The sequence below is a fragment of the Protomyctophum bolini genome (genome assembly GCF_963924005.1).
Source record: "Protomyctophum bolini genome assembly, chromosome: 18".
Classification (NCBI taxonomy): domain Eukaryota; kingdom Metazoa; phylum Chordata; class Actinopteri; order Myctophiformes; family Myctophidae; genus Protomyctophum; species Protomyctophum bolini.
The window spans coordinates 2,204,412-2,216,979 of NC_137879.1; the positions used below are offsets into that span (position 1 = coordinate 2,204,412).

Consider the following 12,568-nt stretch of genomic DNA (forward strand, 5'->3'; position numbering starts at 1 on the left):
TGCTAATGAGAGAGAGAGAGAGGAGGAGGGTGGGGGGAGAGAGAGAGAGAGACAGTGCTGCACTGTTGCCTGCTAATGAGAGAGAGAGAGAGAGAGAGGAGGAGGGTGGGGGGGGAGAGAGAGAGGGGAGTTGCATGTTTTTCTGTATGGTATGCATGTACGGTAATACCGCATACATAGGATACGTGTGCTACTAGGAGCTGTGCTCAACCCAGTGTCACGCCTGGTGTTTCAGCGCCCCCTTTGGCACACAGTGCTTTTTGAGTGGTGCCGCCACTCCTCTGTGGAGCTTTGTGTGTCCCTATGTATGCATGTCTGTCTAGAGTACCACCAGCAAGGTGACAAAGTGGCACTGTTGAGCTTCACACTGTGCACAGCAGGTGCATGATGGGAAGCTGATTTTTTTTTTAGCAGCCTTTTTGCGTGACTTCGGGTGTGACAGTATACAGTCACAGTCACAGTACAGTGGAGTAGAGGGGACCCCCACGCGGAGTCGCACCACTCAGTTCACACGGTAACCTATCCCACGCGGAGTTGCACCACTCAGTTCACACGGTAACCTATCCCACGCGGAGTTGCACCACTCAGTTCACACGGTAACCTATCCCACGCGGAGTTGCACCACTCAGTTCACACAGTAACCTATCCCACGCGGAGTTGCACCACTCAGTTCACACAGTAACCTATCCCACGCGGAGTTGCACCACTCAGTTCACACGGGTGTGAATTTCTTCTGTCGGATCGCTCCGATCGTTTCAAGTAGAACATCGTTTTTTGGGCGAGGCGTCCATCGTTCCATCGATTCAACGTCACACTTTCCGACTGTCCGACTTTTCCCCCCCTGACAACACGTCGGGTCGTTTTACCTCCCGACTAGACGACCACGAAAGGAGGTCTGCGGTATGTTTTGCCGTTAAAAATCCAGCTATGGGATATTTGTTCCATTTAACGCGGTATCTGTGAAGCATAGTTGGCGCACAGCCAAAGCGCCTCATCGTAGTTCCAAACATTGCGAGCGTGAAGAAAACACTCACTGCGCAAAGAGCAAGGAATACGGACGTGTCTAATTACAGGAAACTCCCGTTAAAAAACGTTCCAACTAACTCCCGTAAAACTCCCGGATTGTACCACAATCACACCTGTACGTATTACCGTATATTAACTGTATTATTAACTGTATTATGCTGCTAGACTTGAGGTTTACGGGGAAATATCTAGCGCCCATAATCGCCCCGCCGTTAGCTCCTCTTTTCACGCACTGTTTCCTGTAGACACTCCAGGATTGAACATTCCGTGTTTTGGATCAGCTCCCCCAGAGTCCCTCCTTTTCGCTTTGATCTCTCGTAGATCAATTAAAAAATAAAACAGCCGCTCCACGCCGAGGCCACTTCAAGGCATCGTCGCCATGACAACACGTAGCCTGAGCTTGATCTGGACGACAGGTTGTGAAAACCACACTGACTTGGTTTTAACGCTTTTTCCCCAACCTCAAACCAAAACAAAAGCACCTCTCAGACCTCCGACTCCAAACTGGACACTCGTCTCCAGGGCCTCAGGACGCAGGCGGCGGCGGCGGGGGGGCTCCCGTCGTGGTGGGGGGGGGCCTCCTCCAGTCCGGCGGGCTGCGACCCCCCCTGGTAGACGGCGTAGGCCCCGTAGAGGCCTCCGTAAAGGCCCTCCTGGTGGTGGTGCTGGTGGTGGTGGTAGGCCGGCCGACGCTGGTGGTGGAGGTGGAGGTCCAGGGGGTCGTGGTAGAGGGGCAGCCCCGGGTAGGAGCTCACGTAGTGGGCGTACTGCCTGCTGCTGCTGCCCAGCAGGCTGGAGGCCCTGCGCACCCCCACACCCGCCATCGGCCCCCCGGTGGCGACAACGCCGCCACCACCGGGGGGCGCGCGCCGCACCACCAGCGCCTCCCCGCAATAGGTGGCCCCCGCCGCGGGGAGGAGGCGGCGGCGGTGGGGGGCCGACTGGGAGTAGCGCTGCAGACTCTGCAGGGCCTTGTTTGTGTCGTTGTGGTGTCCGCCGGGCCTGCCGCGGCGCTGGTCCTGCCGGATGTGCAGGTAGGCCTGGTTCCGCGGCAGGAGGCAGAGGTTGTTGTGGTGGTGGTTGTTGGTTTTGCGGAGCAGGAGCGGGACCAGAGGGGAGGGGGACGGGGACGGCGGGCTGCTGGGGGGGGGCTGTGGGGGGGGAGCGGCGGTGGGGAACAGGTCGGGCAGAGGAGGGGGAGGGGCGGACGAGGGAGGGGAGGAGACGGCCGCCGCGACCGGCGACGGGGAGGAGTCGTCGTGGAGGTGGCGCAGTCTGCCTCCGGCCCACGTGGCTTTGAGGAAAGACGGCCGTCGCCTCAGGCGCCGTAGGTGTCCCCTGCCCCCCCCTCCTCCCACCACTCCTCTCAGGACCAGGTCCTCGGGGGGCCAGGAGCCGTAGCCGTCCGGCCCCGCCCCCACCCCGTAGAGGAGGCCGCCGCCACGCTCGGCGTGGAGAGACGATGAGCCGCGGTGGTCGTGGTGGTCGTGGTGGTCGTGGTCGTCCAGGACAAGGTGATCGCCCATCAGCTCCGTCAGGTAGACGGAGGAGGAGGTCGGCGTCTTTCCTCCGTCTGTCTCCGTGGCTCCTCCTCCTCCTCCGTCCCTATGCGGGGGCGGCTCCTCCCCGACTGTGAGCGCGGCGGCGCTCCGGGACCGCCTCCTCTTCCTCGTGGCCACGCCCTCGTAGACGTGCTGGTCGTCGTGGTCGTGGACGTCGGGCGGTGGCGGCGGGCGGGAGGCGGCGGCCGAGTGCGAGGCGTAGATGTCGGGAACCTTTGGAACGTGGAGATGAGAACAGTGTTGACCTTTAACCTTTTGGAACAACGGTAAGCTAATATGAGCCCAGAGCGTTAGCATACGGCAGCCGATAGGTCGAACGGGCCAAAAAAATAATTCTGAATATTCTTATCTCGCCCCGTATCGTTGAGGAGGCGCTAGAGGACGTTTAAGGCTCAGCTCGTTTTTAATCCTTAAAGATGCCCAGGTGACGTCTTACGTACAGAAACTGTAACATTTAGAGGTATACAAAAATAAAAGAACGCCATGTTCTTTTTTTTTTTAACTAAATTTTGATCCCACGATTTTGTAACCCAGTTTTCTTTTCACCCAGTGCCAATTATCTAATGTAATCCTGGGCGCTACACTTCCTCTGCCGACCTGGGAGGGGGGGGGGCAGCGGACTGACCTCATGCCTCCTTCTATGCATGAGGAGTCCAAGCTGCTTCTTTTCACCTGACAGGGAGGAATTTCCCCAGCCGGACGTAGCGCGTGGAAGGGACACGTTATTCCGACCAGTTCCTTTCCCCTCCATCAGGCGCCCCGGCTGGCCAGGGGGAGGCAGTTTTAGAGACCAGGATTACGGCATGTTTTTGTGAGGGTATCTACGCCATGTTTCTGAGCACCTGGAGGTCGGCGTAGGGCACGAAGGGCGTGTCCACGTAGCCCCTCCCCCCCGTGGTCTGGCAGTGGTAGTAGTGGGGAGGGTCCCGGCGGTCCGCCGCCAGGTGGGGGCTGCTGAGGCTGCAGGACACGACGGGGGGGAGGAGGAGGGGCCGGTCGTCGTAGAGGCAGGAGGAGGAGAAGGAGGAGGGGCCGGGGGGGGGAGGGGCCAGGGTGAGGGGGAGGAGGGGCCGGTCGTAGAGGCAGGACGAGGCCGAGCGTCGCGCCGGCAGCGTGTAGCGGAGCGGCGTGGGGCGGGCCACGCCCCTCTGGGGGGCGGGGCATGAGGAGGGGGGGGCCAGGAGGGGGGGCGGGGTCACAGGGAGGAGGAGGGGGAGGGGGGAGGAGGGGTGGTGGTGGGCGAAGCCGCCCGGGACCGTCTCTGTGGCGGCGGAGGCCATCTGTGGGAAAAGGACAGGGATTTAATGTCTCTGTCAACACAGTCATTCATTATGTCTCTGATGATGCACACTCGTCGGTACGTATGTGTGAAGTATCGGATGCAGAAGGGGCGGGCTATAACCACGGAGGAGGCGGAGGAGGAGACAGAGACCCCGGCACAACAAAGCGTTATAACATTCAATACTTGGAAGTGTATATTCGCATTATTTTGAGTAGGTCCGCGATCGAGACGAGATGGACATTATTGTCCGCTGCAAGTTGTGCATATAGGGAAGAAAAACAACCATGCTGTTTTCGTGCTCAGACGCACCCACCCACCCAGCCAGTCACCCACCCACCCACCCAGCCAGTCACCCACCCACCCACCCAGCCAGTCACCCACCCACCCAGCCAGTCACCCACCCAGCCAGTCACCCACCCACCCACCCAGCCAGTCAGTCACCCACCCACCCCCCCACCCAGCCAGTCACCCACCCACCCACCCAGCCAGTCACACAGCTCCGTAAGCCACCCACCCACACACATAGCACCGTAACCCACCCACCCACACACATAGCTCCGTAAGGGAGCGCGGTTGCACCACTCACAAAACCAAAACCCCTCAGAGTGGCGGCCCCTCTACCTGTGGCGTGGAGCGCTGGGGGCCCGTGCCCGGGGCCCCCAGTGGGGGCGCTCCCCCCCCACCACCACCACGGCCCCCCCCCCACTGCTGCACGGTCTTGGTGGCGTGCTCCAGGGAGCCCTCCAGGTTGGCCGTGGACACCAGCTCCTTGGCCGCGCGCAGCATCTTCAGCACGTTGGCCTGGTGGGCGTAGCTGGACGTCACGTCGGGCGGGTGGGCCCCCAGGGGCCCCCCGGAGGAGGAGGGCCCCCGGAGGCCCTCCACCCCGCTGAAGCAGCTGTAGATGGCCTGTAAGGGGAGAGAGAGAGAGAGAGAGAGAGGATCAGTGATGGAAAAAGTAAAAAAAATCACACCTGCAAGAAGTGAGGGGCGCTCTTATCATGGTGCATCCTCACTAGGGAGTATAGGGTCCGTCCTGATACCACAATGTCTGTGTGAGCCGATACCGCTAGGAGGGAGGAGGGATAACACCCCCCCCCCCCCCCAGCGGGAATCGAACCCAGGACCTTCTAGCTGTGAGGCGACGGCACTATACCGTGCCCCCTAAAACTCTGTTTTAAACAATATAAAACATCCATGGATCCTGTGATGAACAGGAGAATACACATAGCCCTCACAAGTACAGTAATTCACACACGCACGCACACGCACGCACGCACACACACACACACACACACACACACACACACACACACACACACACACACACACACACACACACACACACACACACACACACACACACACACACACACACACACACACACACACACACACACACACACACACACACACACACACACACACAGTCACACAGACACAGTCACACACACACACAACGTTTCTGGGCAGACGCAATTAAGGCTGATTCCCGAGACGGTCTCTTTCTCTGGCTATACAGCTGTCTGAGAAGGAAAACTTGTCGTCGGAAACACAACTTAATTTGGCCCTCTGGGAGGAGAGGGGGGGGGGGGAGGGAGGGGAGGGGCTCTGGGTTTCAGATGTTAATCTAAGTGCTATAATCTAATGAGGGCCCAGCGGTGTGTACAGTAATTACTCAGTGCAGACTTCATCCACCGGCTGATTAGACACTTGTTCTCAGTGGAACTGACCCCAGTAATAAAACAAGTATGCACTCTGTCGAGTGCATACTTTCTTGTTGCACACTAGTAGGCCATAAATGGCCAACTAGTGCGCAAGCAGAGCGCGCAAGTACTTTCGACCGCAGTAAACTGTCACATCTCAGTATCTCTGTGAAGGAACGTTTATGTGAACGTTTAGACTGATTATACACTGATTATGTGTATAGTATACGTATGACTAGCTCTAAATGATGTCGTAAGACATGCGTATACATATACATATACTATATAGGTATGTAGTTGTAATTTGATTAGCAGTATACTGTGGTTACTTTGTGCCAAAACGTGACAGCCGTCAACCATTTGATGCGTATGCAAGAAAAACAGCAAATCAGTGCCTGGTTTGCTGGGACCAGATTACACAAATGACCATATTTCTTACGTCATCATTGAGAGCTAGTCATACATATACACACCACATACTCTGGTCCCAGCAGATTAGGCACAATTTTCTATTTTATTTTTACTGATTATGTATATAGTATACGTATGACTATAGCTCTAAAATTAAATGATGACGTAAGACATATGGTCATTTGTCACATATGACAATATTTAATCGCCTGTAGGAGGCAGGCAGTCTCGCCCACCCACCCAGATTTTTGAAAAAGAAAAAAAGAAAGAAAAAGAAAGAAACGGATGGAAATGGAGTTAAGAGGTTTTCTCCCAACAGCAATGCATTCTATATGAAGGGTACTGCAGGGCAGATGCAAACAAGCTAGCGGTTTCTCAATGGACCAGTCAGCGAACAACAGTGTCAGACTGATCAATGTATTGATCAGTCTGGGTTGACATTAACCACTCAACAGCCAAATTAAACCACTCAACCAATTAACGCACCAATTAAACCCTACGCTAATCGACACAGCAGGGGAACCACAGCGTTCTGTCCAACAGCTACGCCAGCCGACCGGGCCCCTCCACACCATGAGGGTCTACAGATCTGCCTCCACACTCTCCTATCGAACACCATGAGGGTCTACAGATCTACCTCCACACTCTCCTATCTGACACCATGAGGGTCTAGAGCTCTACCTCCACAGTCTCCTATCTAACACCATGAGGATCTATAGATCTACCTCCACACTCTCCTATCTGACACCATGAGGGTCTAGAGCTCTACCTCCACAGTCTCCTATCTAACACCATGAGGGTCTAGAGCTCTACCTCCACACTCTCCTATTTAACACCGTGAGGGTCTAGAGCTCTACCTCCACAGTCTCCTATCTAACACCGTGAGGGTCTAGAGCTCTTCAGTGTTGTCAGCCAAGCTGTCGCGCCGCCAGCCTCTAGTTCTGGTTGCCTGACGCAGTGCCAGCCTCTAGTTCTCCTAGAGGCTCCTGCTTTCAGATGGACGGTCCAGCGGATCATTCTAACGTCACAATGTCCTTGATTCTCTGTCCCACAATGCAGTTCTGTCTCTCTCTGTCCCAGAATGCAGTTCTGTCTCTCTCTGTCCCAGAATGCAGTTCTGTCTCTGTCCCAGAATGCAGTTATGTCTGTATCCCAGAATGCAGTTCTGTCTCTATCTGTCCCAGAATGCAGTTATGTCTGTATCCCAGAATGCAGTTCTGTCTCTATCTGTCCCAGAATGCAGTTATGTCTGTATCCCAGAATGCAGTTCTGTCTCTGTCCCAGAATGCAGTTATGTCTGTATCCCAGAATGCAGTTCTGTCTCTATCTGTCCCAGAATGCAGTTATGTCGCCACCCGCTACCCTTTATATCACTATAGTACAAACGTCACGTGAAACCCGGGCCAATCCGTGACGCCGATGACCTGTTGATGTCATTGGTCTAGAATAACTGTAACGGGGGAGGGGTGTTTGGGGGGGTGTTTGGAGGGGTGTTTGGGGGGGTGTTTGGGGGGTGTTTGGGGGGTGTTTGGAGGGTGTTTGGGGGGGTGTTTGGGGGGGTGTTTGGGGGGGTGTTTGGGGGGGTATTTGGGGGGTGTTTGGAGGGTGTTTGGGGTGGTGTTTGGGGGGGTGTTTGGGGGGGTGTTTGGGGGGGAGTCAGGTTAAACAATACCAGGTAGGCCTCACACACACACACACACACACACACACACACACACACACACACACACACACACACACACACACACACCGCATATAACGTATAATGTGTGACGGCGCCTCACCCTGCTGATGCCCAGCAGGAAGTCCTTGGTGCCGTGGGCGCGGCGCGGGCCGCGGCGGAGCCTCCAGTAGAGCAGGTGTTCCCAGGAGAAGACCAGGAGGCTGAGCCCCATGGCCACCAGCAGCATGTAGAACACGCCCGCCATGTTGTCCACGTCCAGCTTGCTGCTCATCGCTTCGTTCTTCTCGTTCTGGCAGATGCCCGACAGCCACACGGTCTCCAGGCGCGCCGTGTCGCCTGGAAGAAAAACACACACACACAAAAACAATTATGTTTCTATTAGCTTGGATTCCGCAATCGATGTCACTGGTGGATAGGTTTCTGAACTGCCCACAGCCCGAGTCCTGTGAGACACAGACTGGTTTCTGAACTGCCCACAGCCCGAGTCCTGTGAGACACAGACTGGTTTCTGAACTGCCCACAGCCCGAGTCCTGTGAGACACAGACTGGTTTCTGAACTGCCCACAGCCCGAGTCCTGTGAGACACAGACTGGTTTCTGAACCGCCCACAGCCCGAGTCCTATGAGACACAGACAGGTTTCTGAACCGCCCACAGCCCTCCTATGAGACACATATTGAGTAGAAATGAATGGTGGTATTTTATCATGAACATTACAGTGAGGAGCAATTATATGAAGGAAGGTTTAAAAGTGGTGAAGTGGTCCTTTAAAGAGGCCAATCAATCATCGGGAATCGCCCGACAGCATGTCCGGATCCGTGCCTTTTATCTCCTGCACATACGTGTGTGTGTGTGTGTGTGTGTGTGCGTGTGTGTGTGCGTGCGTGCGTGTGTGTGTGCGTGTGCGTGTGCGTGCGTGTGCGTGTGCGTGCGCGTGTGTGTGTGTGTGCGTGTGTGTGATGGAAATAATCGTATTCCCAGGCAGCGCTGCCTCCCACGGTGCAGGAGGATATTAACTCTTCGCTGCCCCCCTACACACACACACACACACACACACACACACACACACACACACACACACACACACACACACACACACACACAGCAAGCGTAGCCAATTCTTCAGGAGGTGTGCAGCGCCTGTGCGTGTGTGATGAGGAAGGGGGTGAAGGGAGGAGGGGTCTCCTGTGACCTCCATATGGTCGCTCTGTTGGAATAGAATCCTTTGGATGTAAAGAAATGTTCTACGCCATCGGATAGCAGCGAGAGAACCGTGAAATCTCATTAGAATGGGTGGGTCTCATTAGTGGGTGAGCTGCGGGTGGGCCGCTTTTTCTCGTTATATTATATTCATTATTATTCATTCCACCCACAGCGGCCCACCCATCCTATATTCATCCCACCCACAGCGGCCCACCCATCCTATATTCATCCCACCCACAGCGGCCCACCCATCCTATATTCATCCCACCCACAGCGGCCCACCCATCCTATATTCATCCCACCCACAGCGGCCCACCCATCCTATATTCATCCCACCCACAGCGGCCCACCCATCCTATATTCATTCCACCCACAGCGGCCCACCCATCCTATATTCATCCCACCCACAGCGGCCCACCCATCCTACATTCATCCCACCCAGCGGCCCACCCATCATTTATTCATCCCACCCACAGCGGCCCACCCATCCTACATTCATCCCACCCAGCGGCCCACCCATCCTATATTCATCCCACCCAGCGGCCCACCCATCCTACATTCATTCCACCCACAGCGGCCCACCCATCCTATATTCATCCCACCCAGCGGCCCACCCATCCTATATTCATCCCACCCAGCGGCCCACCCATCCTATATTCATTCCACCCACAGCGGCCTACCCATCCTACATTCATCCCACCCAGCGGCCCACCCATCCTATATTCATCCCACCCACAGCGGCCCACCCATCCTATATTCATCCCACCCAGCGGCCCACCCATCCTACATTCATCCCACCCACAGCGGCCCACCCATCCTATATTCATCCCACCCAGCGGCCCACCCATCCTATATTCATCCCACCCACAGCGGCCCACCCATCCTATATTCATTCCACCCACAGCGGCCCACCCCTCCTATATAGTGGAACACATCTGTCACTTTGACCAGTGTCATCGTCACACACCAGCAGGTGGCGCTCTACTCAATTCAATTCAAAGGGCTTTATTGGCATGAGAAAACGTTTACATTGCCAAAGCAGAAAGAACAATACAACAATACAGCAATACAATCAAAACCAAAAATTATGTACTTTGAAGGTCAGAATCTTCAATAGATCAACTTCTGTGTACCAAGATCACTCGATGCAGGTATAGTGCAGGAATATACACAATGATTAGTCTTTAGGGTGGTTGTGTTCCATTTGATATCCTTCTCCTATCACAGCAACTCACAAGTCTTGCTGCTGTGTTTGCACATTGTTGTACTTCGCCCAGCAGATATGGGAGTTTTTTGTCATTGGTCATGTTTTCAAAACCTCCGTGTGTGTGGTTGTAATCTGTGGGAAGTATGTGTCTCTGATGTCTTGGTACAGTGGACAGATGGTTAGGAAGTGTAGCTCGGTATCCACTTCATTTAGTGTGCAGTGGGTGTACTCACCGTCCCCCAGGAACTGCAGCAGGGCGAGGTCGATGGCCCTCTTCCAGCGGGAGTCTTTCTGCAGCGCGATGCCGTAGCCCGTGGTGGCGAACACCTTGCCGCTGCCGATGGTCACCAGCTTGCAGCCCTCGTCCTTCCCCGCCATGTAGTTCAGCACGGCCGCGTCGTAGATGAACGCGTCCAGCTTCCTGTTGTGGTCGGACAGGAAGGAAGGGGGAGGAGACGTGACGACAACGTCTTTGTAAACATAAAACCTGCTGCTTCACTGGGACTTATTTATTGCTCCAGAATCACGTCGTGCCTCTAATGGTCATTACTGTAAGTCGTTGGAAGGAAGTGAACTTTTTGACTTTCTGGCATTCTGAGAAGATTGGCAATAAAGCGGGGATTAAAGACAGTGTTAGGAGTATAGATTTAGATTAAAGACAGTGTTAGGAGTATAGATTTAGATTAAAGACAGTGTTAGGAGTATAGATTTAGATTAAAGACAGTGTTAGGAGTATAGATTTAGATTAAAGACAGTGTTAGGAGTATAGATTTAGATTAAAGACAGTGTTAGGAGTATAGATTTAGATTAAAGACAGTGTTAGGAGTATAGATTTAGATTAAAGACAGTGTTAGGAGTATAGATTTAGATTAAAGACAGTGTTAGGAGTATAGATTTAGATTAAAGACAGTGTTAGGAGTATAGATTTAGATTAAAGACAGTGTTAGGAGTATAGATTTAGATTAAAGACAGTGTTAGGAGTATAGATTTAGACAGGAATAGATGCAGGCAGAGAACCATGACTTAATGCGTGCGTGCGTGCCTACCCATTCTTCAGACTGGTCAGGGCCTCCTCCTCCACGCCCCTCTGGTCTGTATCTGACCATACGTACCCAGTCTTCAGGCTGGTTGTATCTGACCATACGTGCCCAGTCTTCAGGCTGGTCAGGGCCTCCTCTGGTTGTATCCGACCATACGTACCCAGTCTTCAGGCTGGTCAGGGCCTCCTCTGGTTGTATCTGACCATACGTGCCCAGTCTTCAGGCTGGTCAGGGCCTCCTCTGGTTGTATCTGACCATACGTGCCCAGTCTTCAGGCTGGTCAGGGCCTCCTCTGGTTGTATTCGACCATACGTACCCAGTCTTCAGGCTGGTCGTATCTGACCATACGTACCCAGTCTTCAGGCTGGTCTGTATCTGACCATACGTACCCAGTCTTCAGGCTGGTCTGTATCTGACCATACGTACCCAGTCTTCAGGCTGGTCAGGGCCTCCTCCACCCCCCTCCTCTGGTTGTATCTGACCATACGTACCCAGTCTTCAGGCTGGTCAGAGCCTCCTCCACCCCCCTCCTCTGGTTGTATCTGACCATACGTACCCAGTCTTCAGGCTGGTCTGTATCCGACCATACGTACCCAGTCTTCAGGCTGGTCAGGGCCTCCTCCACCCCCCTCCTCTGGTTGTATCTGACCATACGTACCCAGTCTTCAGGCTGGTCTGTATCCGACCATACGTACCCAGTCTTCAGGCTGGTCAGGGCCTCCTCCACCCCCCTCCTCTGGTTGTATCTGACCATACGTACCCAGTCTTCAGGCTGGTCAGGGCCTCCTCCACCCCCCTCCTCTGGTTGTACCGGACCATACGTACCCAGTCTTCAGGCTGGTCAGGGCCTCCTCCACGCCCCTCTGGTTGTACCGGACCATGTGGGTGTGCATGTCGGGGTAGTTGCTGCGGATGTTTCTCTCCGTGCTTCCGTTGGGCACCGTGCCAAAACGGAACGGAGGATAGTGCTCCTGAGGCTTCTGGAACTGGAGGGGGAGAGAGAGAGAGAGAGAGAGGATGATTTAATGTAGTCCAGGGGTAGGCAACCTTAGGCACCAGTGCCAACATTGGCCCAAAGGAGGGAAGGAGGGTGATCACGGGTAGTATACGGTATTTTCAGCTTATGACAGGCCAAACGTTCCATCAAAAATATGACCTGCAGTCAAAAACAACTTGTGGTTTGCTATAAGGTGTGATTTATTTAGGAGCAACCTGAAGATGAATACAACATGATTATCAACGTCTTAAGTGTGTGGGGAAAAAAACCCACGAGGAGGAGATTATGAAATGACAGACAGTTTCAAAAAGAGACTCCCTGTGGTGTGAAATACCGCCGAGACGGCCTTCCAACGCCCTCTAGATCTAACAGAGCGATCGCTGTGGCGGGGGAGCACACATGCACACACACACACACACGCACACGCACACGCACACACGCACACGCACACG

The 12,568-nt window shown here is 54.4% G+C and overlaps 1 protein-coding gene across 1 annotated transcript in view; it reads right to left on the reverse strand.

Moving 5' to 3' along the window:
- Positions 1–1,511: 1,511 nt before the first annotated feature.
- Positions 1,512–12,568, reverse strand: part of LOC308333082 (glutamate receptor ionotropic, NMDA 2C-like) — a gene marked incomplete at both ends in the record, with an annotated part of 94,905 nt that continues 83,848 nt past the window's right edge. Inside the window, 9 exons of the mRNA XM_080789277.1 lie at positions 1,512–2,124; positions 2,206–2,801; positions 3,431–3,595; positions 3,638–3,736; positions 3,845–3,868; positions 4,492–4,779; positions 7,772–8,007; positions 10,313–10,500; positions 11,945–12,105. Coding sequence (XP_080645403.1) covers positions 1,512–2,124; positions 2,206–2,801; positions 3,431–3,595; positions 3,638–3,736; positions 3,845–3,868; positions 4,492–4,779; positions 7,772–8,007; positions 10,313–10,500; positions 11,945–12,105 — 2,370 coding nt within the window. The remainder of the gene's footprint in view (positions 2,125–2,205; positions 2,802–3,430; positions 3,596–3,637; positions 3,737–3,844; positions 3,869–4,491; positions 4,780–7,771; positions 8,008–10,312; positions 10,501–11,944; positions 12,106–12,568) is intronic.